Genomic DNA, 25,319 nt, shown 5'->3' with positions numbered 1-25,319 from the left:
ATGACCCCCCATAGCGTCCTGGGTGGGGATAGAAGAGACCACTGGTGCTTCTGCTTTGGCTCTGTGGACAGGGACAGGAGTAGGCATTTGGTATCTCTCACATGTCAGGGCTACCTTGATCTATGCATTCTGTTATAGATTATCCCCAGGACAGTCCCACGATCTGGCCCTGTCCCTAAGCCTCCTTGATGATCAGCAGTGCAGGGTATAAGGGAGCGTGCAGCCCACAGAGCTGAGTCGGGGCTTCTGGAAGGCTCACACGGGTTCCATGGCCCTCACTCTGTCCCCTGCCAGTCAGCTCTTCTCATGCCTGTAGACTTCATTCTGGCCTCTACGCTCTAGACCCCTTGAAGCCCTCCTTAGCCACCAGGAGAGGAGGGAAGTGACCTGGGGTCAGGCTGCTCTAGAAAGCTAGGCGGAGGAGACTGGTCACATGCCTCTGCTGCCCATACTTGGGGAGGAGGCTCTGTGTCCTGGACAGAAGGTCTGGGATGGTTGTGGCAGAGCCCTTGGAGCTCTTTGGGTACCTCAGTTGTATCCAGCACAAGCCACAGTGTCCCTGGGATCTCATGGATGCTTTCCTCAGCAGCATTGTGGCTTCAGGACAGTATTTGATAGGATTCTCCTGTCACCTGTCCTGGGTCTAGACATGAGAGCCTAGGCCAAGCCAAGGAAGTCAAGACACTATTGAGGTGGTCTCTCAATTTACATGCAGCTAATTCTCTCCTTCAAGTGGAGATACTGAAGACAGACTGATGTCCACCCTGTGCTCAATTATGTCCTAGTGTCCCATGTGCACACCAGCAGCGTGCATGTAGAAGTGAAGGACCAGGGCATGTAGCCAAAGCTGCAGGAGGAAGGGACAGGGAGTGCATGGGCATGCTGCCATGGGAAGGGACTCCGGGGGATGACAAGGCCACAGGAGGAGGAGACACCAGGGGGCAATCAGGTAACAGCAGAGATGGATCAGTGATGGCATCAAGCGTAAGGTGACAGAAGGCAGCGAAGGATACTAGGTGCTAAGGGGACATGAGAGGGCAGTGACTAGATATCAAAGGCCCTGATAAGACAACTAGGGGTGATAAGACAATACCACAAAACTGAGGGGACCCCAGAGGGTGATCATGTGACACCAGTTTATTGGGCTGCAGAGCTGAGGAGAGGCAGAACGGCCCCAGCTTCCAGTCAGCAGCTACATTGTCAGTTCCTGCAGAAGAAGGGTCATGTTAGCAGAGGGTCTTTTGTGAAGGACCTCCCTAGGGACATCTGGGCTGAAAAAAAAGCCAATTTGCTCACCATGATAGCATTGACAATGTCACTGTGGTTGTCCTTCAGGGCCCGAACAGCCTTTGCCCTGGACACATTGGCCTGGGCCATCACCAGTTCAATGTCACGAGGTTCTAGTCCAGCCTCCTCTACCTAGTGGGGGGGAATAAGGAGGTGGCTTAAGCTGCCAGAGACCCCTTGAAGCAGAGTGCTGCCCAGGCAGAGTAAAATCCCACCCTAACTGTCACCCCATCCCCAGGCACCCATCAAAGTTTCCGGAGCCTGTAGGCCTCACCTCCTCATCTTCCTCCTCTTGCTCCTCACACTCTGGCCTCACACGAGGCCCAGGTGCCAGCTCAGGGACCAGGGCTGAGGACTCTGAGGGCACCTTGAACTTCTCTGCTGCAGCTTTGTGTACTTGCTGGGACAGGTCCTCAATCTGTAGTACAGACAGCTATGTGAGTAGAGCTCGCTGACTCCGGCCCTTCCCCCAAAGCACAGCATGGTCATAGCCACGACAGACCTTGGCCTCGCCAAAGACTACGTAGGTGTCTGAGGCAGGGCTCTTGAAGACATCTGGCTTGGCAATGACAAACAAGATGTTCTTGGACTTCTGGATGGTGATCCTGGTGACTCCCTGAATCTGCCGTAAGCCCAGTTTCGACATTGCCTGAGGCAGAGAGCAGGAGACTCAGGCTGCCTTTCCTGTGACTGGATGGCTGCCCTTCTCCTTGTCAGGCAGACCTCTCTCTGTAAGGGCCTCCTCGGGATGTTCCAGTGTTTGGGGGGGGGGGTGGGCTACTAGATTTGACTCAACCCTCTCCATGGATAGTATTTCACTGACTACTGGGTTTAAGGGACATTAGTAAGGATGCCTCCTTTTATATATGTCCTCTCCCAGGGTCCTCTAGGGGAGCTCTCAGCTGACCTTTCGAGCCTTCTTCTCACTGCGGCTTTGCTTGGCTTTGGCAATGGTCTCCTCATTGCTGTCTGCTGGGCCCTATAGGAAGGTGAAGGCTAAGCATTTGTAGGAGCTGGGTTGGTGCTCACCCAGAGACCCACCCCCTTCTGGGGCCAGCACCTGTGCCGGGCACTGTGATTTCTGAGGTGAGACATCCTGCTCATCCAGCTCACCAGACGACTCCCCGTGGCTATCCGAGTGCTGGCCAGAGCCTGGGGCCCTCTGTGAGTCTGGGAAAGGGGTGAGGTATGAGGGCCTCTTATTATTGCCGAGGGTTCACCAGTCCCATCCTCTAGTGTCTCCCTGGGAAGAGTCCAGCTGGCCCAGGCACTGACCACCCCCAACCCCCTTACCTTCCTCCAGGCTATCCTCATCCTCTTGTTGTTCATGAGCTGGCAACCCTCGAGGGCCCGATGGGTGCTGGGTCCCAGAGGGAGGAGGCACTTGGCAGGGGCTTGAGATGATGCAAGCCAGGTCTTTGGCATCTGTGGGGGTCACCTTGGGGTTGAGGGCGGAGTGAGGTGAGAGGCTGACACGCTGCCGGGCTCCCAGAGGCTTTGTGGGTCCTGAGGTGGTGATGGCAGCAGCTCCCTGGGCTCCTGCCCGAGGCATCAGACTACGAGAGGCTGGGGGCTTCTCTTCTTCCACAGAGGCTTTCTGGGGAGTGGGGCACAGGCAGGGGTCTGGGGGCCCTGGGGATGATTGGGATGCCCTGTCCAGGGCACAGGGAGCAGTTGGGTCAGGGGCAGGGTCCAGAAAGCTATTCTGAGGTGTGGTGAGCAGGTCACCAGCAGAGTTTTCTGGGGAAAGACTGAGGGTACCAGGGGTCACCTTAGGTTGTTCTCCACTGCCCAGGCCCAGTGTAGGCTCCAGGTGCTGGAAGGGTGGTGCATGCCGGGCAGTCTCTTCAGAGTAGACCCTGCTCAGTGTGCATGCGGCTCTTGCTGGGGACCCTGGGCAGGAACCTAGCCTGGCTTGTACAGATTCAGCCACAGGAAGCCTGGGGCTTGAGGTGTCCTTGGGCGGGCTCTTTCCCTCTCCAGCTGAGTTCATCAGCTGTGGCTGGCTGACCTCAGAGCGTGCGGTGTCATGTGCCTTGAAAGTCTCCGTGGCACCTTGGGATGCTGCTGACTTGGGCCCATTTCCCTGCCCTGGTGGTTTGGGGCCCCTACCATGTTTGTTCTTGGCCCTCAAGGACTCTCTTTGAGGGGAGTGGGTCTTGACCCCATCACGGGCTTCAAGACACGCTCCTTGCTTGCTTGCAGATACATTCTCAGCTACTCTCTCTCCCATGCAAGATGTGGGCTCACAAGTCTTCGTGCTCAAAGTGGGACTTGACTCTTCTCCTGGAGCCCCCAAGTCGTCACTCTTTACAATCGGCTCTGAACCATTCTGTTGGGCTTGGTTTGAAGCTGGGAGTGCTGAGTGTGGAGGAGGTTCTGCATCCTGCTCCTTAGGCACTGGCCTTGGTCTTAAGGCCGCACCTAATTCCTGATGGGCCTCAGAGACGGAAGGCTTGGTCCCTGCGGTGTAGCCTGCTTCTCTCTGCAGGGCCTGAGAGGTGTCTTGAGCTATCAGCTCTGGGTCTGAGGTGGAATCTGTACCTCGAAGGGGTGGAGGTGGCACCGCAGGGGTGGGCTGGGTTGCTGTGGCAATCCCTTCATCCTGCTCCAATTCCAGTGTGCCTGCAGCCACAGATTCTAGGTCTGAGGTTGAATCTAAGCCTTGCAGCGGTGAAGGTAATGCTATTGGGGCAACCTGGGGTATGGTGATGCCCTCCTCAGCCTGCTGTGGTCCCAGTGTGGCAGCAACCTCAGATTCTTGGTCTGAAGGGGGATCTGAGCTTTGCAAAGGTAGAGATGATGCTGTAGGAGACTCCTGGGGTACTGTGACAACCCCTTCATCCTGCTGGGACCTCAATGTGACCACAACCTCAGGGTCTGGCTCTGAGGTGGGATCTGAGCCTTGCGGGGCTGGGGATGATGCCTCAGGCGAATCCTGGAGTTCTGGGATACCTTCCTTAGCCTGCTGGGACTCAAATGTAGCCATGGCCGTAGCCTCTGGACCTGAGGTTGGATCTGCACTTTGTAGGGGTGGAGGTGATACCACAGGAACATCCTGGAGACCTGTGACACACCCCTCATCCTGCCTGGGCTCTAGTGCTACTACAGCCACAGACTCTGGGCCTGAGGTGGGATCTGCATTTTGCAAGAGTGGGGGTAAGGTCACAAGGGGGTCCTGCGGTATTGTGGCACCTCCCTCAGCCTTCCAGGGCCCCACTGAAGCCATAGCCACATACTCCAGGGTGGAGGGAAGGCCCTGGCCTCCTTCCTTCAAGTTCTCAGGAAGGACTGGACACAAGGTGAGGCTTGCTTCTTCCTGCTGATCTGGAACTGCCTCTGAAGTGAGGGGCTTACAGCCTAAGCTCGTGCTTAGCCTCTTCTGGCAGGGCTCAGGAAGAGCCTTGGATGCTTGTTCAGCAACCAAGTCAACTTTGTTCCCCACCCAAGAGGTCACGATGGTAGTGTCCTCCACCTGGGGGCCTGGAGCTGCTTGCTGATCAGGAGGTGTCCTAGTAGTAGCTTCAGGCTCTATGCCTAAAGTTAGGATCTCTTCTGCTATTTCTGCAACTGATTCCTGGCTATTGGTAAGACAGATCTCTTGCTCTGATGTCTGAGGTGTGAACTCTATCCCCGGAAATGTGGCCCTGCTTCTGTACCCCTGCTCTGTATTCTGAGCACTGGGCTGGGCATGGGGCTCCCCACTGTACAGCCTGTCATCATCTGCCCCTGCATAGGAAGCTGAGTCTGAGTCAGAGGAGGCTGCTGAGGTATCATCCCGGAAGGCGAAGGCCTCATCCATGCCCTCAATGATGGACAGGTCAGACAGTGACTGCAGGAAGGAGGCAGATGTGCTGTCGTCCTCACCCTCTCCAGCCAGGTCTCCATCTGGGGTGGTGGCGGCAGCAGCAGCAGCTACCTCCTCTTCGTCTTCCTCCTCCTCTTGGGGCAATGGTGTCACCTCCACAGACTCCACCTGGAAGATGAGGCTACCCCGGAAGGGTAGGAGGGCAGCGGGGATCATCGGGTCGTTGGCCAGGAAGTTCGGGTCAAAGAAATGACCCTCTTGGCTCCAGGAAGAGCTGCTGTCTGCTGAGAGGCTAGACTCGGAGGATGGGGGCTCTGGAGGTGCTGCGGGGTGTGGCTCTAGTTCATCTACCACTGACCCTGATGGGGAGAGGCCCCAGTTGGAGGGGAAGTCCAGCCCTTCAGCTGGGGCCAGCAGGCTGAGGGAACAGGATGGTGATGAAGCCCAGCTATCCCCATCTGCTGTAATGTAGGAGCCGGAGGGTGAGGCTGGCGTTGAGTCCAGTAACTCATCCAGCAGCTCGGCCTCCAGACCCCAGGCATCTCCGTGGGGCCCATGGTCAGGAAGCAGGGCATAGGTGGTCTTGGTGGGAGTAGAGGGGGGTGTGAAGTAAGAATCGAGATCAGGGGGAGGGGAAGGCACAGGAGGATCACCCTGAGAACACAGCTCCGGAGGTGGGTGCAGGGCAGTGTGCCCACCCTCCCGGTCCCTGAGCACTGGCCAGGCTGCCCTGGGTGAAGGGATGACCTGGCATGTCTCCTCACCCATCACGATGCGGGGCTCCAGGGTGGTAGGGAGAGGGACTTCGGCAGGCACAGGCCGGAGAGGCAGACCCTCAGGGAGGACCACTAGGTTTGAGCTGCCCTCTGCCGGGTCCACCCAGGTTGAGGCAGCCCCACTGGGCCCTGCATCCCAGCTGGCCCCCTCAGGCTGGGGCCGGGCACCTGGCTTGCTGGACAGGAATGTGAGGGCCAGAGGACTAGGCCCTGGGGTCAGGCCATGGGGCTTCAGTTGATCCCCTTTCAGGATGGTTGCAATAGCTGCATCACATGAGTGATCTGTGGAGACAGAAAAGAACATGAGATGCCCTCTGGACACATCTCAGGGCCCCGCCAGGTGAAGAGTTGAACACACGGATGGGTGGGTTTCCATAGATACAGTTCCAGAGGAGGGCTAGTCAGGGAAGTTAGTGGAGAAGACAATGGCCTGTAGGCGAAGTGTATTTGAGGAAGAATTTCCAGGTGTTTCAGCAGATCAGGCAGCTGCTCACAGGCTTTCTAAGAAGGGGAGCCACGAGGACTGCTGTTGTGTATTAGAAATCAAGGCTTTTATGGGGGGCACTTCAGCAAAGGCACAACTAGCAATTGTCTCTGTTCAGAATCCAGCTTGCCGTTTCAGCTTGGTTCAGCTGGGCTTGGCAGGAACAGAGGACCACGAGAACCCACTGGGCAGTGCCAGCTCCTTCCTGTGACAAGGGCAGGGGTCCTGCACACTAAAGCTCCGGAACATTCAGATCTACTGTAAGTAAGAGCTTTTGCCTCTAGCCCATCTCTCTCCTGCCCTGGCTGCCTATACTCGAGGCCAACCTCGGGTTCCTCAGAGCTCTCAGCATAGCCCCGCACGGAGCTAAGTTTCTGGAGCATGGAGAAGGACGTGTACCACAGAGTTGCAGCATCCTGCTTAAAAGGGCCATGGTGGGAAATGATGCCCATGGGAACAGGACAGCTGAGGGAAGGAAGGCTGGCCATGTCCTCTCCATGGAGACAGACGCTCATGGTAACAGATCCTCTAACCACGCTGGGAGCTCCTGGCCCGCCCTTGGGGCCTTCTCCAGGCCTCAGGCACCATCTTGGTCAGGTATAGGTGTTCACAAAAGCTTATGGGCTGATGTGCCTTCTAGGGACATGCTACACCACACACACATGCTAGGACTGTGGAGCACTGTGGGTCAGAAAGTACTTAGGGACTTAGGAAGGTAGCAAAGAAACCTCTCCAGAGGGCAGCACCCCCACACTCCTTCCTATCTTTCTGCCTAATGCTGTCTTGCCCCTTGCTGCACGTCCCTACTCAGGTCACTCTGCACATTCATTTGAGTCTCATAGCTTTTAGCTTAAACATGTAAGTGTCTCTCTGAGTGCTCATTTTTAAAGACTCTGTAACAGCCCTTCCCTCACCTGGACCATGGCCAAACACACATCTCTTTGAAGTATCCACTTAAAGCCTTCCTAGTGTCCCCAGAGCTCAGTTCATGTCCTGCGCAAGAGGGGGAGGGGCAGTGCCTAGAGGCCTGCCGCTCCAGCAGGCACACAGCCAACACTGCTGGCTTTACCATGCTCATTGGTGACAGGGCAACATCGCCTGCACCGTGGCGGCTTTGTCTTTCTCGGCTCCTGAGCAGTTCTTAGCCAGGATGAGCGGGAAGCCGAAGGGGAGACAGTCACTTCCCTGATATCTGCTCTCAGGAATGTCTGAGCACTGGGCTCTTTGACATCAGCTGGACTCATTGACCCGAAGCTGGACTATTAGGGCAATCAGGGGTCCTGACAGAAAGGGAGAGGGGTTTCTTCAGGTTCTTTGAGGGACACAACACTGGATGTGGGTGTGGCTAGTAGCCATCACTGAGTGCTTCCAAGTCAGGCTCTTGCCATCTCTACTTCCTAGTGTGGCCCCAGGGCAGTAGGGCATAATTGGGCCAAGGTTAAAATGGAAGGGAAATAAAAAGCCAAGGGGTATATGTGTATATGTGTGTGTGTGTGTGATTCAAGGTCACTAAGCAAACCAGCTTGGACTGTCTGCTTCCCAGCAAGAGTGGGGTGGAAACTGTTAGCTCTTAACCAGGACCCTGGCACAGCACTGGTACCATCCCCATTCTTGCCCATCTTGTCCCTAGATAACTTCTTGCACTCAGCAAGGTGCCCTTGGCTTTGCCCAAGTTACACACAGCCCATCTCCAGCAGGCACCATTCAAACTTAGAGTATCCTCAGGCCTGTAAGTGGATTGCCCTCTACCAACATTTAATGCCCCTTCTTCTCCAAGGTCTGCATAGGAAGACCACTGCTGGCTAGGATAGCTGTTCAGGGCCCCACCTCTAAGACTTGCTTATGCCAGTGTCCTCTGGCTGGGCTCCCAGGTTCCATCGGTCCTACAACTCCCTTCTAAGTCTAGCCGCTTGCTGCCCTGAGCACCCAAGGTACCTCTAAGGATTCTCTAGTGGTCACAGGATGAGCCTGCAAGGACCTTCTGGGCCTCCCCCTTCCAAACCTGCCACCCCACCATCGATTCTGGGGCCCAGCTCTCTGTGGACTGGAACGCAATGTGGCCTAGAGATCCAACTAAATGGGACTTTGTCCAAAGAGTACGGTCCCCCACAGCCCAGAGTAAAAGGCCAAGACGCTGCCCTTCATAGCTTCAAGGCTAGAAAGATACTGCGGCCTCCAGGCTTTCATGAAATCCCCGGGCTGGGAGATGGGGGAAAGATGCAGGTGGAGGGAAGAACCGGTCTGGAAAGACAGAGGAGGGGACTATGAGAACGCAGAGGGATGGAGGAGAGAGAAAGGTATTGAGCTAGAAAGGGGAGCCGGCGCGGTCTCACCTGTGCGGGATCCAGGCCCTCCTGCCTCAGGCAGCGGCAGCTCAGCACCCGCAGCCTCCCCTGGCATGGCCTGGACGTGTGCCTGCCGATACCCCTGTCTCTCTGTCCCTCTGTCCGTCAATGCGCTCGGAGTAGCCAGCACGGCCACCGCCCCTCTGCCGGGGGTGGGGGGGCGTAAATGACGTCAGTGCTGCCCCGCCCGCCTATCAAGCCGAGTGAGCGTGCGCCAGCGCGCGGAGCACTGCGGAGCGCCAGAGGGAGGGCGCTCGTTCCGTACGTTCACCACATCGCCTCTCCAACAGCTGAGTCTAGGGCCAGAAGGCTGTGCCCTGCTCCGCCTTTCCTGCAGCATCCAAGGGACCACTTGGAGGCCAGACTCCTCCCAAGGTGACATCGCCTCTTAACTGAAAGAGGCAAAAAGTGTCTCCAGACCCAGGGGTGCGGGTTAATCTGGGGAGATAGCTATATATTCTGCAGAGGGGCAGGGCCACTTTAATAAGTGATGGCCCAACCTATCGCTCAATGACTGGACAAAGGACACAGGGAGCCCAGGGAAGGAGCCTAAGCCCCTAAGCCCCAAGATGAGCTGAAACAGCAGCTCGAGATTGGCTGGTCCTGGCAGACAGTCTCCATAGCAACTGCCTCCTGTCTCTGTGGCAACGGGAGATGGAACTGAGTGCTCCAGGGAAAGTGGCTCCAGACAATCTCTTGGGTTGAGCTGCATCTTTGACTTCTAGCTTGGCAGTCTGCTTTGTTTCCTTCACCCTTCAGTTCCTTAGGACCGGGAAAAAATGTACCTCACTCTATTCCTGCCAGCCCCGTGCCACACCTCCAGAGAGAATGCTTACCATTTCCCTTCCTGAAATGTGTTATGCTTCCATCCTGGCTGTTGCAACGCTCAGCGCGTGCCCCCTCCCCTCCCAGTGCCAGGCACCAGATGAATGAATGACACATTGTCATCTGTGAGCTGGAGTCAGGGAAATTAGTAGCTATTGAGGCAAGCAAGGAGGGAATGTCCAATGTATAGGACCTTCTGGGTCTACAGGAAGCCAGATCCTGTTCCCTACTTCTCTGTACCTGATTTGAGGTGCACACCAATGTACCCCTGGCACCCTTACCCATCACATCCAAACATAAGACCAGCATCTCCTGCAAACCTACCCCACCCCTCTGTTGCTGACAACCCACCCCGTCCTCCTGATATCTGACTTTTCATTCCACTTGAGAACCCTTACTTCATTTCCAAGAATCTAAGTTGTTTCCTCCTGTGGAACACCCTCCACCCCTTTTGGAGGTTTTTTTCTTTTTCTTTTTTTTTTTTTCTGTGTAGTCCTGGCTGTCCTGGATCGCATGCTGTAGACATGCTGGCCTCGAACTCACAGAGATCACCTCCTGCCTCAGGAGTGCTAGGACCAAAGGTGTGTGTCACCAACCAGTCCCTAGCTGCTTTTGTTCTTGGTGTTTATCACAGCAACAGAAAGCAAATTAATCAATCCAGCAACTGGTACCAGAAAATGGGTTTGTACCTGTGGTGGTCTGATCATGTTGTTGTTTTTTTTTCTTAAAGATTTATTATTTTATGTAAGTACATTGTAGCTGTCTTTAGACACACCAGAAGGCGTCAGATCCCATTGCAGATGGTTGTGAGCCACCATGTGGTTGCTGGGATTTGAACTCAGGACCTTCAGTAGAGCAGTCAGTGCTCTTAACTGCTGAGCCATCTCTCCAGCTTCCTCCTCCCCTTTTATTTTATTTAAATAAATATACTGTAGCTGTCACACACCAGAAGAAGGCATTAGATCCCATTACAGATGGTTGTGTGGTTTTGAGCCACCATATGTTGCTGGGAATTACACTTAAGATCTCTGGAAGAGCAGTCAGTGCTCTTAATCGCTGAGCTATCTCTCCAGTCCCGACCATGTTGTTTTGTGGGAAGATTGTTGAAGTATCTGGAGTTTTGGGCTGGAAAAGACCATTGACTGCTGAGAGCTTAAAACTGTTGTAGGGGTTTGAAAACAGGAATGTTGGGAGAGGTACAGATACCAAAGCAAAGACTCTACTGGGGGCATTTGTGTAATTTTTTTGAATTAAGAATCTGTGGTTTCTGGTTAGCTGGGGCTGAAGAGTCAGCTGTGATTTTATGAAGTGAAACCTTTGGCTTTACTCAATTGACAATGGTTAGCTAGGGCTGGAAAAAAAAAAAAAGCTAAGCTGTGATTAATAGAGACCAGCATCATTGAGGCAAAATCTTCAGAGAAGTATTTTTTCAGGCTCAGCATACAGAACTTGTGATCCAGCAGGACCAAAGCACAATTTCAAGCTGGCAGCCAAGCTTAGTATTGTGTAAGAGTATCCCAGATGGTTTTGAAATTACTCTACTAAGGTGGTAGTGCACGCCTTTAATCCCAGCACTTGGGAGGCAGAGGCAGGTGGATTTCTGAGTTCGAGGCCAGCCTGGTCTAGAGTGAGTTCTAGGACAGCCAGGGCTACACAGAGAAACCCTGTCTCGAAAAAACTAAACTCCACTAGTACTGATATGAAGGGTTATGGAGAGCATCCGAGAATGCAGTGTATTGGAGACACCAGGGCTGTGGGACCACTAACAGCAGTGGGTGGAGTCTGGGAGACAACCTTCATATCTGAAGAGCTTGTGACAGAAGAGTCCTCAGGCCTGTTTGGAGCCCCGATCCCAGTAGCTTCTAGGCACCGAACTACACTGGTGGAGTCTGGCTTTGCTTTGTGGCTGCGCCCCGGTTCTCCCCTCATGGAATACAAGTGTGTTACTTATTTTGGATTTTACAGAAGCCCACAGTTGAGAGACTGGACTTTTAAGACTTACTTTCAAGTGTCTTAATTTTTTTTTTTTAAATTACGCTTTTGTTTTTTCAAGGCAGGGTTTCCTTGTGGATTCCTGGCTGTCCTGGAATTAGCTATGTACACTAGACTGGCCTCTGAGTGCTGGGATTAAAGGTGTGTGCCAACATGCCAGGCCTAATGTGTGTGGTGTGTGCACATGTCACTGCACATGTGGAAGTCACAGAATACGCTGTCCTAGGGATTGAACTCAGGTTGTTAGGCGTGGCAGAAAATGGCATCACCGGCTGAGTTATCTTGATGGTCCCATAAAACATATTTTTAAAATGTTCTTAAATCATCCCTCAAAACATTTTTCTAGTCTTTAAAACAGTACCAACATATTTAATAACAGGGCTTGGTAGTGAGTTCCAGGACAGCCAGAGTTAGCCAGTAAGACCCTGTCTAAAATATCAAAACAAGCCAAGCATTGGTGGCACACACCTTTAATTCCAACACTTGGGAGGCAGAGACAGGAGATCTCTGAGTCCATGCTGGTCTACAGAGCAAGTTCCAGGGCTAAAAAGAGAAAAAAACCCTGTTTCAGAAAACCAAAATAAATAAATAAATAAAAAATAAATAAGTAAATACATTTTAAAAAGTAAAATAAATCTTCCTTCATGTATAAAGTAGGGTCTGGGAGTATGTCCCATTAATTGCAGTTTTTGGAAGGCAAAAGCAAAATTACTCCAAGTTCAAGTCCAGCCTAGTCTACACAGTGAGTACCAGCTCAGTCAGAACTACTGGCAAGATCCCATCTCCAAAGAAACACAACAAAAAACCCCAAACCAAAAACTAGACTGGAAATTTCTGCCAAAAAGTAAAATCAACATAAAAATTGAAAATTTGTTCCAGAAAGAATAGCTGTCATTTGTTTTTTTTGAGACAGGGTTTCTCTGTGTTGTCCTGGAACTTACTCTGTAGACCAGGCTCAAACTCAGAAATCCGCCTGCCTCTGCCTCCCAAGTGCTGTCATTTGTTTTTCAAGGCAGATAACTTGGCCTAACAGTAGGGCTGTCTGGCAGAGCTGACCCCTTCCTCAGACCCCTGTACTGTACCTGAAGGAGGGCTGCAGGACATAACACTCTTATCAACCCGACATTTGGTCTTCACATCCCAGGAAAGCAGTCTAGGAATGGTTCACACCCTTACCAGCTCCTGTATGGCCTTGGTTTGAAGCATTAAGGATTAGGAAGTGTGTCACTGGAGCAGGCTTTGAGACTTCAAAAGCCTCCTGCCATTCGGTTTCCTGTCCCCTGCTTGGCATGAGCTCTTAGCTGCTTTTGGTCCATTCTATCAATGCCATCACACTGACTAGACCAGGTGAATTCAAGGTAACAGCTACACTGGGCTTGTTGTAAAGCATACGTTCATTGAAGAATAGGAAGTCAGTCATTGAAGAACAGGAAGCAAATTCAACCAAAATTCAAGGGCAGAGACAGAGATTCCCCAGAAGCCTGTGCTTTGAATCACCATCCAGTATACGGCACTGTTCCTATTACAGGGATTCATGGGTCCAGCAACCAAGGGGTAGAATGGCACCACTCACTACCACTCCTAGTGACACAAAAACCTTTTGCTTTCTAACCCTGCAACTTTGTTCCCTGCTGGCCAAGAAACTTTGGTACCAGAACAGGGAATGCTTCTGCCCAGAGGCACAACAAACATCCCACTGAACTGTAAGCTAAGACATTTTGGGCTCCTGATATCCTTGAGTCAACAGGTTAACATACCAATAACTTAAACCCTCATCACAAGCAATTTGTAAGAACTACTGCAACAGAGGCCAAGGTGAATTCAGCAACTGAGAACACCTGCTGTTCTTCCAGAGGACCTGAATTCAGTTCTCACCACCCACATCAACTCTAGGGCATTAAATACTTCTGTTCTCCACAGGTACCTTCACTCATGTGCACATACCCACACCGAGATGTATACCTACACAAAAGTGAACTAGTATAAAATCTAAGTGTGGATTTATCAGCATAAAACAAAACAAAACAAAAAAGTGAACTAGCTACACCAGTCTAGAAAAAATGTATTTCCAGCCGGGCAGAGGTGGCGCACACCTTTAATCCCAGCACTTGGGAGGCAGAGGCAGGTGGATTTCTGAGTTCGAGGCCAGCCTGGTCTATACAGAGTGAGTTCCAGGACAGCCAGGACTACACAGAGAAACCCTGTCTTGAAAAAACAACAAAAAAGTATTTCCAGTTTCCATCTGGAGTCTCCATGTACCATTCTTAGAGGAAGACAGTAGCAATGGAACACTGACAGCTATAGGTAGTTAATACCTGCCAGGTGTCCTAGGGACCCCGGGGTGACAGGCATCTCTCCCAGATGACTTCTGATTCCCAGCACCAGGGTGGCTTTGCAGCAGTTCCACCCTAACCCTAACCGGAAAAGAAAAGCCAGTGGCCCACGTGGCAAGCAGCATAAATTTTTATTTCCTCATATGCCAGCAGACTTCCCCAACTGGCTTGTCAGCACTAGGGACCCACATCAACCTAGACAAGCTGTGGCCACCTGCTCCTTCCTGTAAGACAGTTCTAGCCACTTTCCTGCTTCTCCATCTCTGTGGTAACCAACAGTCTGTGCAGGACAACAGAAGTGCTAAGTCACACAGAGGACTTGGACTGGTGCTTTGGGAGGAATGTACCAAGTAGGCTAAGAACCCCCTTTGTTGTAAGTCTCCCCTTTGGGCAAGCCTTATCTATGGGAGTCTCCAGCAGAGGGTAGAAGGTAGACATCCTGCTGCTCCTCACGCTTCCCAATGTTCCCTTCAGATACTCTCTAGTGATATGGTGAGGGGGAACCTCTCAGGACAGTAATCACAACTCTGCTATACACTCCAAGTCCGTCTCCTGGGAAGCTAGGGTGTCTAGGACCCTACCCATTTAAGTCTCAGGTTTTCTGTCTCTCAAGTCAGCCCTCCTCTGCTGTGCCACACCACGCAGGCATTTTTGGGGGCCGGGGAAGGAGTACACTCAGAATCCTGGAGAGCTACGGAAGAAGAGGATGTGTACGTGTGTCCAAAATAAGGGAGAGGAGATAGATATAGAGCGTGGAAGATACCTGGCATCCACCAAAACAAAAGGATTTATTAGGACCACCTGTCCCTTGGAGATGCTGAGCACCCCCTACTCTGGCCAAGGTCCTACAGAGACCATTCGTCTCTCTGATGGGTGACAGCTCTGGCCTGCCCAGCACTTACTGCTGGGTCCCCGAGCAGTCAGGTCTTTGGGAGCAGTCTGAACTGATGGAAAAGGTCATTTGGCTAGCTCTTCAGCCACTGCTTTTCGAATCTTGTCCTTGAGGTAGGCGCTTTTTTGCCATTCAGACTTCAGATCCAGCCATTCATAATATGGGACCTGGAAGAAGGTAGTAGAGACAGGTCACATGGACTATGTGGTCCTTTCCTGTCTTTACATGGCCAGTGGCCCTTTCCATTCCCTCAGTGCTGTTGACTGACACCTTTAAACACCCAGTCCTTGGCCTCAAAGTCTTCCAGGCAAGGCTACTGAAGAAAATGTGATAGAAACTTTATGTAGCACTCTAAAGCTATGAACTTTCTTTCTTTCTTTCTTTTTTTTTTTTTTAAAGATTTATTTATTTATTTATTATATGTAAGTACACTATAGCTGTCTTCAGAAGAAGACCAGAAGAGGGCATCAGATTTCATTACGGATGGTTGTGAGCCACCATGTGGTTGCTGGGATTTGAACTCAGGACCTTAGGAAGAGCAGTCAGTGCTCTTAACCGCTGAGCCATCTCTCCAGCCCCATAAACTTTCTTTTTGTAGGAAACTTTTTTTTTGGTTTTTCGAGATGGGGTTTCTCTGTGTAGCCCTGGCTGTCCTTGAACTCAGAAATCCACCTGCCTCTGCTTCCCAAGTGCTGGGATTAAAGGCGTGCACCACCACTGCCCAGCTTAAGAAACTCTTGATATGTGAGCTGAGCACTGAGGTATTCCTGTGCTGCAGCTCCACAGTCACACAGCAGCAGCAGTCACAGCAGCTCCAAAGGCAGAGCAAGAGATCCTGGCTGTGCAGCACTTTCAGTGTAATGGACCCACAGGAGGCAAGCTAAGCTTCTGTGTGTGTAGAGTGGTGGAGGATGGGGGCAGGTATCAAGAGCTGGGTATCTAACCTATATCCTTCGGCTCTAGGGGATTTTCCCTCTGCAGTGATCCCTTGTTCAACAGGTACTCACATCTACCACCAGAAAGCCTGCAGCCAGCATATGTCGACGGGCCAGGGCAAAACGGCCCAACAAGTCCTTGCTTCTGCTGTTGAAGTTGGGGAATTCCCAGCGTAGGAAAGCGATCCTAGCAGGAGAAAAGAGTATTCATAAAGCATAGTCCCAGATTAAGACCAAGGAATTAAAAGGCATTCAAGGGATACTGTTGGATCCCTGGCCGCATACCTTTTAGCTCCTGGGGGTAATGGCTGGGTCCCAACTGGCTGGGCAAGGTGAGGAGCAACAAAATTTCTTAGGGGCAGAAAGTGGCCTTCAGCATCCAGGAGCACCTCTGCATCTGCAGGGAGGGAAGAGGAGAGACTCTGTAGGTGATGCACACAGCGTACACACAAACAGGCATTAAGGGGAGGTACCCACAGTTCTCTGGGTTGTTGCTTGCTATACCATGCAGGGTTACAAAGGGCCCAATAAGACTTAGACCCTGAGGGCTGGTGAGACAGCACAGCAGTTAAGAGCACTGACTGCTCTTCCAGAGGTCCTGAGTTTGATTCCCAGAAACCACATGGTGGCTCACAACCATCTTCTGGTGTGTCTGAAGACAGTGACAGTGCACTCACATATGTGAAATAAATAAATACATCTTAAAAAAAAAGAAAAAAGAAAAAAAAAGACCAAGGCTCTTTCCCAGCAGAAGGGGAACCCTTACCCAGCACCCAGCCATACTGTGTAGCCACCTCCAGGCTGCCCTTGTCACTGTTCCCCAGCAGTGCCTTCAGTGTCTCCTGCAGCTCCTTCTGTAGGGGTGTCATCTTCTTATTAGAAGGTGAGGGACTGGGGGCTATAGCTGAGGCTGGCAGGAAAGGGCCTTTATATTCAGGGTGCTCCAGCAGGGCTGTGGTGTTGATGTGGACCAATTTCTGGAAGGTACTCTGATCCTTTGGAGACCTGCTTTCTGGGGAAGGGAGAGGAAAAGGCTGGTGTATAGCAGCAGGTGCAGAATGGGGACCACAAGAAATATAGCAGTAGCTCCCACCCAGCCTTAGGCTGCTGTTCCAAAGTTAAGACTGGTTGGAAAAAGGCCTGAGGTTGTGCTTTGTGTGCTCTGGCCTTCTCCTGTCTCTGTTCCAATTTCTTCCCTGGCTGGTAGACCAGACAGCCTCCATGTTACAGCAGGTTGTGTGCTTATGATGCGCGCAGGGGATAAGTCTCACCTAGAAACGGCGTGTGGAGTCCAGGATGGAGAACTGCTTGAAGCTCTGCTTCGTGCACTTGCTGCAGCACACACAGTGCCCACACCAGGTCCACCTGCAGGGCTGGCTCCAGGCTCCCCAGCACAGAGTCCAGCTTCTCATGCACCTAAGCAAGGAGTACAGTGAAGAAAGCAGATTCAGCCAGCGACCGCAACATCCTAGGAAAATCTGCAGCCAACCTGTGTTCTTGACCTGTCATACAAGGGTCAGAGGCAGCTACTGGAAAGCAAGACCAATATCCTGATTTGGTAATCCCAGATGATTCCAGTATCCTGGTGTTTTACCCACACCCTGTCCACAAGCAGAGACCCAAGGTCTCAAACCCCTTGTGACACTCTGATGAATTAAGAATATTTGGTCAGGGCACCTAGATGGTGATGTAGCTGTTGCCCCTGGCTGGCTGCTCTCAGAATCATACCAGGTAATGCCCTAGTAGTTTACCCATTCCCTCATGTCAAATGTTGTGCCCACACCCCCACCCCACCCCACCCTCCTAGACAGTAGCCTGAGCCAGGAGTCAGTGGGTCAGAAGTGGTAGTTCAGTGCTCATACCAATTTGAAGAACTGATCCTCTTGTTCAGGATGAAAGTTTAGTCGGGCAAAGGCAAGAAGAATGCTGCACAGATGGGACAGGGAAACATCCTGTACTCTGCTGAGGAGGTGCTAAGACATTAGAGGGACAAAGTCAAGGCCAGGCAGCCATTTTCTCCCTTCAGCAGCAGCTTCAGGAATCCAACTCCCTGACAGTGGCTTTAGAAACTGTCTGACAGCTATAGGGACAGGCGTACACAGGCATCGTATTTTCATACAATTCTACTTGGAGTGGTCAGTAGCTGGGAGTACAAAGCTGCCTCCCCTTCCTGTGTACAGCCATGGCTGCCCTAAGATGAATGGAAACAGAACACTCAGGAATAAAACTGGCAACTGCTAAATATGTTTCCCCTCACCATCACACATCGCCTTCTAAATCAAAGTAAGAGAGAGATCTGTATTTATGACCCATAAATATTTTCAGCTTGGTTTGCCATCATAATTAAGCAGCAGTTCCCAACAGAGGCCTCTACACATAACCCCGTGGTCCTAACTCACCTGAGTAAAGGCTTCAAACAAAGGCAGGTTGAGCCACTTGAGGAAGGCAAAGGACTTGGCGCAGCGGGCCACCTCTCCAGGTGTCATGCTGGGAATGAAGGGTAGGAGGTCAGCAGCTAGGCGCTGGGACACTTGGGTTTGGTGGAAGCTGAGCTTACCTGTGGGAAGGAGCAGACACCAGAGATCAACTGTGGGGGAGGTCAATGTCCCACACCTACCACTCTACCCCACCTTAGACTTCACATCTAGAGGTTTGATGTCTGTGACTAAATTTATCCCTGAACCTAGCACGGGGAACAGGGCTCAGGAGTCACAGAGTTTCTATGGCAGCCTTCTGGGCCAGTGCTTGCCATCATTAGGACAGCACTGAATTTGACACAGCTGCAAGTGTCTGCCCAGAGCTCTCTCTTCTTACCATAGGCATAGGCCAGGTCCAGGAGAATGGCTTTCGTCATCGGGAAGGGCTTCTGTACCAGGTGGTAGGAGATGGCCCGCAGCAAGGGCACCGACCGCCGGCTCTGTGCTGCCAGCGTCACTAGCACCTTCCGCAGCTCATCAGGGCCAAATTGCTCCACCAGCTCCAGGCACTGTCAACCACAGCCGCGTAGGGATCAGCTGAGGTGGTTGGGATGAGCTGGGGGCAGGGGTCCCATCCAGTGCAGCCCCTGTGAGACAGCAACTGGGCCTGAGCTGACTCAACACAGGCCCGGCTGCACAGAATCAGCCTTCTTGCCTGCCCCAGGGACTCATGGGCCTGGAGTGCAATGTCTGCAACCAAACTTATCCCTAGGTCCCAGGGCTGGGGACATAGGGCCCATGAGCAGCAGAGCTTGCTGTGGCAGCCATTTGGGCCAGCTCCCATCATGAGAGGATAGGAACTGAATTTGACTTGACTGCAGGGATAGCAGCAACATGGAAGGAGCAGTAGACAGAGCCATCTCTGTTCTAGCTAGTAGCCAAGCTGTGCATGGGATAGTTCAGGTCTAACCAGGATTTCTGTGTTAACTTCAGAAGTTGCCTGCCAAACCCACTTATGGTTAGATGCTAGATTTATGTGGCTGGAGCCCTTTCCCATGTGATGCCTTAGACTAAACAGAAACCCCAGGGCTCCAATCCCATTTCCCTTTCTGCAGAAGACTTATCACCAAAGGAAGAGGCCCAAAGTCCCGGGAGGTCTGTTCTCAGCTCCATACCTTGTCTTCCAGGCGGTTCATCAGTGACTCTGAGAGACGCCCTCCCACTGTCATCATGGTCACCAATGTACGGCTGTCATTGATCTCTGTCCAGCGTCTCTCCAGGTGCATCAGCAGCTCCGCCAGCAGCTCCTGGGAGTGTTTCTCCTTCATGAAGGAGGCACAGGACTCAACCAGGAAGGCCAAGTGCTTATACTTGAGCCTCCGCAGACGCCAGCGCACTTCCTGCTCCACTGACCGCAGCTCCTTGGAGATCTGAGGAAGCACTAGTATGTACAGGCTCCGCAGCAGCTTCACAAGAGTCCCATGCCAGACAGAAGTTATCTGCACAAACAAGAACAAGCCAATATAAAGCCAGTTCCAAATGTGTTTAACACAACTATTTTGAGCAGCTACTCCCACCCTAGCCTCACAGGACCTGTTTGCTGAGCATGTTCCTGCAGCCTCCAAAGAATTTAGTGCTTTACTAGAGGTGGCCTAGGTAGTCTGCCATTGCAAGAAAGAGTTCTAAGTGTTTAGAGAGTCCTTAATACAGATTCAATCTGATGTGGCTGGCAAAGCCATGTGAAGCATTCATGAGCTGCAAGAATAAATACACAGATAAAAACACATGTCAGAGAATGTGAGCCTTGCCTCCAACAGCACCAGCTTTCTGGCCAGGTCTGTGACAGACTTACTACTTTGCTTACAATGACACATTTTTAGGTATTGGGGAAGAGAATGAAAAACCAAAAACAAATAAACCTGTAATTTTTCCTCAGAAAAATTATTCTGAGCCTGCAAACCTCCAATCCTTCTACCACTCTTCAACAAGTTTCTGGTGAAACTGGTTGAAGTTTATAGTTCCAAGTCCATATCCTATTCTAATGCCACCCAACTCTTTTCTGAAGACACCGATTTTCCGGCGCATGGAGTGATTCAGGTCTTAGGAGCTATGGGAAAAGGCCACTTTGGCAGAGAGCCCACCATCAGGGAGGGCAAATGGTGATGAGAGTGACTGTGGAAGGTGAACTGGGGACGGGGAAGCTGCTGTCTGAAGGGCTGAGGAGGCAGGGCAAGCACTGCAGTCATTCTAGTCCCTGGCAGGTCCGGGTGCCTGCAGCTTCACATCCTCCTAGACAAGTCCACCTCTCTTTGTGCACACACAGTAGGGTTAGTGTAGAGTCTCTAAGAATGCTGATGCCTCACACAGGAAGCATTGGGCATGTGGGGCCTCTCACATCTCTGTATTTCCAGGCACAGAGGTTTTAGAACTGCAGTTTTCACCAGGACAGCAGCAAGCCTCAGCATCATTTTACATCATAAAGACCTGGTTTCAGACCTCAGAGATAATTTAGAAGGCAATCGTGCTTGCAGTTAAGCTGAGTGGATGAAGAAAACGGACTTCTGCATGTATTCTATACTAACACAGACAAAACACCTAACTGTTTAAAACCACAAAACCCCTTTGTTTCTACTGTTATTGTCCTATAACTCCATAAAACAATGTTTAATCTTATATTTTAAGACTTTTAAGTTATCTGTGTGAACAATAAACAAAACAAAAACAACCACCAACAAAAAAACCCAACAAACCATAACTAAAACCTCATAGACTAGAAGTTTATTAAGTTTACTTTATGAACTATATACTCAGGAAGAAACAAGTAAGTCTGGCCTAATGCAGTGTAAGCTATGTAATATGCTTAACCACAAAAGAACAAGAAAGAGTTCTTTCTATACTATCTACCTTGTTAAAAATAGCCATGTCTTACAGTGATTTAAAGCCTACAACTTTTAAGGCATTTATCCCAACCTTTATTACACTAGGAGGCGAGGACCAGTTTGTATAGTGCAGGTTTGTACTTCCTCTTAGCTGATGGAACCCAGGGAAGAGCTATGTAAAGGAGTCTTTCCTCACATTGGACACAAATTGGCTGTTGTTGAGTAGGGCTGCAGTACCACACAAATAGGCCTTATCTAATTCTCACATTCATTTTTTGAAGGTCTTAATGTGGCAAGAATGTACTCCTAGGTTTAGGGATCCTCCATTAATCATACATCTCTTCTGACTTCAAGAATGGTGTCAGTGGGCAACCAGACATTGGGGGATTGGTAGGGATGTAAGCTAAGGCTCAGTTGTTGAGAAGGAAGTACCAAAGGAACTGGAAAGTACCAGGCTTATCTCTACTTCTGATACCAGGCTGTCTGTCTCTGAATTACCTAACAGGCTCCTGAGAGGATAAATAGAAACCACAGCAATATTCTTAAATGCCAAGAGAATGACTGTGGGTGGATGCAGCATACTTTTAATCTCAACACTCTGGAGGCAGAGGCAGGTGAATTTCTGTGAGTTTGAGGCCAGCTTGGGGGAGAGAAGGGGGATTGATTGAGACTGATCGATTGATGACAGCCAGGGTCTCACAGAGAAACCCTGTCTTGAAAAACCAACCCCCTACCACCAACCCAAATGCCAGGAGCCCTGTCTACAGTTATCACCAGTGGTTCCCCTCCACCCCCCGCATGTACATGGTAACTGCTCACCTGACTGTCAACCAGCCTGACAAGTTGCTGAAAGCGAGCATCCTCTACAAGCAAGGCCTTTTCCTTCGGCTTCTCAGACAGCAGGTAGGACAGGCGGATGAGGATGAGGGCCGCATGATTGTGGTGCAGGCTGTGGTCAGCACCCAGCAGCTCCAGCAGCTCCTCTGGCCTGGTGGCTTTCTCAATGAGGTGATCCACCTCTTGGTGCTCTGGGTAGGGAGTAAACACCTGCTCTTTCCCCAACAGCTCCGTCAAGGAACCTGAGGAGGGGGAACTGACTGAGGAAGTCAAAGTCTTACAGGCCACGCCAGCAAGTCTCAGTCGGCCAACTGGAGCAACGGTAGGAACCAGGCGTGTCGCTTCTCTAAGCAGGCAGGTGCACTGCTTCATCAGGCGAATGGCCATGGTGGTGGGAGCAGGGATGAGGGAGAGAGATAAGACTCCTAGTAGGTGACTCCAATGTCCTGAAAAGGGAGTGTTACACGAACTTAGGAAACCATGACACTGGCAGGAAGATACAGCGATTTTAAACAACTGCCCTCAATCTTTTCTGTGTTAACGGCCATTACGTATGAAACAGCACTTTCTGAAGCCTAAGTCCTGAGAGCTCCTGCTTCAGGACAGAGTGGTCAGATATCACAGCTCAGCATTCAGCCTGAGAGGCACCAGGCCCAGTTGTACTTTCAAACTACCCAGGTCCCCCTCAATGCTTCCTTGAGGCAAATCTGGGCATGTGTGTCTTACACAGTGCTGGGTTATTCTGTTTCTAATTTCAAAGGTATCTAGGATCAAAAAATTATTGGCTTAAATATTCTAAGTCAGAACGATTCTTCCAGATAACCAGAATTCAGTCCCCAGCACTCTCACTGAGTGACTCACAACTGCCTGTAACTCCAGCTCTAGGAATCTGACTCTCTCTCCGGGCCTGTGTGTGCCCGACGTGTATCCATGTTCACATACACAGACATACAAATAAAGAAAAAAAAATTTAATTGGCTTTAAAAAAAAAAAGACCACAATTACTTTATGTAGCTGAGAATGACCCTGAACTTTTATTCCTCTTGCCTCCACCTCCCAAGTGCTAAGATTATAGCTATCCGACCACTCCTTTTATACAGTGCTAAGGATCAAATCTAGGTCTTTATGTGAACCGGACAAGCAGTTCCAACTGAGTCACAGCCCAGAACCCTTAAAGCAAAACTCACAAACTGAATCGATCACCGCAAACAAGCCCTAATACCACACAGAATCACCACTTTGCCAAATTTAACCCAGTCCTACATACAGGCTCTGTTCCGATTATGCTTTGCACTTTTATCCCACAGTGCAAGATTCGCTACTGCGTTCTCTGCCAATCACAGGGCGTGGCAAAACCCTGCCTTTTTATAAGACCTGCAAAATGTTACCTTTTTTGAGAACATGCTACATATCCACAAGACGTTTCTTCCAACAACTCTGCCAGTCTTGTTCCCTAAGGTGAGAAAGGAACCAGATGAGACAAGTTACTAGACCTTGCTTCAACCAAAGCAGAAAACACCTTAAATTTTTTTCTGCTTCCGGGAATCGGGTATATAGCTAGCTTAATTTCATTGTTATGTGAGCACATTGCTGCAGCTATAAAAAGATTGGCTTAATTATACTTCTAGGGAAATAAAATATGGTTCAGAAGAGGGAATTATCTGCCCAAACCCAACATCCACCACTTACTGAACCCAGACAATAAAGAAGCCCTGGCAAACATTATCGATTTTCAAGGCAACTCTAAAAAGCAATTTAAGTCAAACCTGCGATTAAGTAAATATCAACCCTGAAACCTAAAACGCAAAGACACGAAAAGCGAATGGTAGAGAACGCCAAGGGTCACTGCGGGCAGCGTAGCTTCCCGGGCTAGACCTCATGTCTAACGCGGGCCGAGGGGCGCGTGCGCAATCGCAGGCCGGAACCGAATTTGCAACCGGCCAGCCAGCGCCCTTGGGTCACGGTGTCAAGAGTGCCTTTCCTGGCTCCCCCCACAATAGCCCCGCCGGTCCTTACTAACTGCTGCCCTTCCCAGCCACCCTTCCCGTCTCGGATACCCACGCTCAGAAACCCAGTCTCTCCATGACGCCAGACTGGAAAGGCGTTCACCCTCACTGACCTCCATGAGCCGGACCGCCTCCACGCGGCCCGGCGCGCTCACGTACGTCACCGGCGCGCCGCCGGAAGCTAAGTGGTCGGCGGCTCTCGGGCGGAAGCCACGCCCTCCGCCCGGACCGGGCAGTCGCCATCTTTGTTGAGCTCAGGCTTCCGGTATTGGGAAGCGTAGTGAGAGGTTGGTAGTGGGAAACTTAGACGGAAGGGAGAAGGTGAATTCTGGAAGGCAGGGTGGGTCGGGCCGGGATCTCCCACTTGTGCTGCGTTTGGGACTCTAATGACAGTCCATTCTGCTCCATTCCCGTGGGCCTTTCACAGGCATGAGTTGGGGCCGCGGTGGTGACTTTGGGGTTTGGGGCGGGAAGGCGTTGCCAGGTGTTGACTGATTACAGAGAAGCAAGTTGTAGCTCCAGCTGAAGGTCTTTTTGGAAGTGCAAGCCGTTTGTCTAGATTAAACAACTAAAGAACATACTCTGTACAATGGCACATCTCTAAATTCCTGTAATCTCAGTAATGAAGGCAGGGGTCTGAGGGCTAGCCTGTACTACTGTCGAGGACCTGATTCAAGAAGCAGAACAGCCGGGTGTGGTGGCATACACCTTAAAATCCCAGTCAGGAGACGGAAAAGGATCTTTGAGTTCGTGGCTAGCTTGGTCTACATAGCGAGTTCAGGACAGCTGGGACGACCTAGAGAGACCGTGTCTTAGCACACCGTTGGCAGGACTGAGGAGGTGGCTTTGCCCAAAAGAAAGCCAACTACAAAATGCTGGGTAGGATGGCAGGGCGGTGAATTTTCCTTGTCATTCATCCCAGGGCTAGGGAGGCAGAGACTGGATCTCTGGGACAAATGTGTGTCTGTGCATGAGGACATCACAGGACAAGTGTGTCTGTGCGTGAGGACATCACAGGACAAGTGTGTCTGTGCATCAGGACATCAAGGACAAGTGTGTCTGTGTGCATGAGGACATCACAGGACAAGTGTGTGTGTGCATGAGGACATCATAGGACAAGTGTGTCTGTGCATGAGGACATCACAGGACAAGTGTGTCTGTGTGCATGAGGACATCACAGGACAAGTGTGTGTGTGCATGAGGACATCACAGGACAAGTGTGTCTGTGTGCATGAGGACATTATAGGACAAATGTGTATGTGTGTGTGAGGACATTACAGGACAATTGGGGAAACTTGTTTCTTCCAATCATGTGGGATCTGGGAATTGAACCCAAGTCAAGTGTCCCCTAAACTGTTTGTTTTTCTAGACAGGGTTTCTCCATGTAGCCTTGGCTGTCTTGGAACTCACTGTGTAGATCAGGCTGGCCTTAAGCTCACTGAGATCCCCCTCCTTCCTCCAGAGTTCAGAACAAAAGACATGCTGCCCCCCCCCCCAGGTTCC

General features: G+C 51.1%; 2 protein-coding genes and 2 non-coding genes across 7 annotated transcripts; all 4 read right to left on the bottom strand.

Moving 5' to 3' along the window:
- Window positions 1–1,119: 1,119 nt before the first annotated feature.
- On the bottom strand, window positions 1,120–9,089 carry Nacad (NAC alpha domain containing). 2 transcript variants are annotated; one of them, XM_031339565.1, is made up of 8 exons: window positions 8,689–9,089; window positions 2,581–6,153; window positions 2,348–2,457; window positions 2,195–2,266; window positions 1,790–1,936; window positions 1,562–1,705; window positions 1,297–1,419; window positions 1,120–1,207 (listed from the first exon to the last, which is right to left on the bottom strand). In XM_031339565.1, the coding sequence occupies exons 1-8, from the start codon at window positions 8,753–8,755 to the stop codon at window positions 1,193–1,195; spliced, it is 4,251 nt and encodes a 1,416-aa protein (XP_031195425.1). In that variant the 5' UTR covers window positions 8,756–9,089; the 3' UTR covers window positions 1,120–1,192. The 2 variants fall into 2 exon arrangements, with proteins under 2 accessions (XP_031195425.1, XP_031195426.1); XM_031339566.1 differs by lacking the exons at window positions 1,120–1,207; window positions 1,297–1,419; window positions 2,195–2,266 and having other exon boundaries at window positions 1,588–1,705; window positions 2,317–2,457.
- Window positions 9,090–13,964: 4,875 nt separating this feature from the next.
- On the bottom strand, window positions 13,965–23,979 carry Tbrg4 (transforming growth factor beta regulator 4). 3 transcript variants are annotated; one of them, XM_031341353.1, is made up of 12 exons: window positions 23,930–23,979; window positions 23,199–23,263; window positions 21,793–22,256; window positions 19,270–19,593; window positions 18,492–18,663; window positions 18,077–18,234; window positions 17,540–17,650; window positions 16,949–17,093; window positions 16,444–16,689; window positions 15,963–16,074; window positions 15,750–15,864; window positions 13,965–14,909 (listed from the first exon to the last, which is right to left on the bottom strand). In XM_031341353.1, exons 3-12 carry the CDS (start codon window positions 22,195–22,197, stop codon window positions 14,808–14,810), a joined length of 1,890 nt encoding a protein of 629 aa, XP_031197213.1. In that variant the 5' UTR covers window positions 22,198–22,256; window positions 23,199–23,263; window positions 23,930–23,979; the 3' UTR covers window positions 13,965–14,807. The 3 variants fall into 3 exon arrangements, with proteins under 3 accessions (XP_031197213.1, XP_031197214.1, XP_031197216.1); XM_031341354.1 differs by having other exon boundaries at window positions 23,872–23,964; XM_031341356.1 differs by lacking the exon at window positions 23,930–23,979 and adding an exon at window positions 23,577–23,628.
- LOC116071729 lies at window positions 18,331–18,462 on the bottom strand. The gene has a single exon (XR_004111105.1). It is a non-coding gene; the product is annotated as a small nucleolar RNA SNORA5 (small nucleolar RNA).
- On the bottom strand, window positions 18,839–18,974 carry LOC116071731. Its single transcript, XR_004111106.1, has one exon. It is a non-coding gene; the product is annotated as a small nucleolar RNA SNORA5 (small nucleolar RNA).
- Window positions 23,980–25,319: the final 1,340 nt, after the last annotated feature.

The sequence above is a fragment of the Mastomys coucha genome, unplaced genomic scaffold, assembly GCF_008632895.1.
Source record: "Mastomys coucha isolate ucsf_1 unplaced genomic scaffold, UCSF_Mcou_1 pScaffold22, whole genome shotgun sequence".
NCBI classification, from domain to species: domain Eukaryota; kingdom Metazoa; phylum Chordata; class Mammalia; order Rodentia; family Muridae; genus Mastomys; species Mastomys coucha.
The sequence above is the reverse complement of the archived record's forward strand: the minus strand, read 5'-3'. Positions and strand labels throughout refer to the sequence as shown.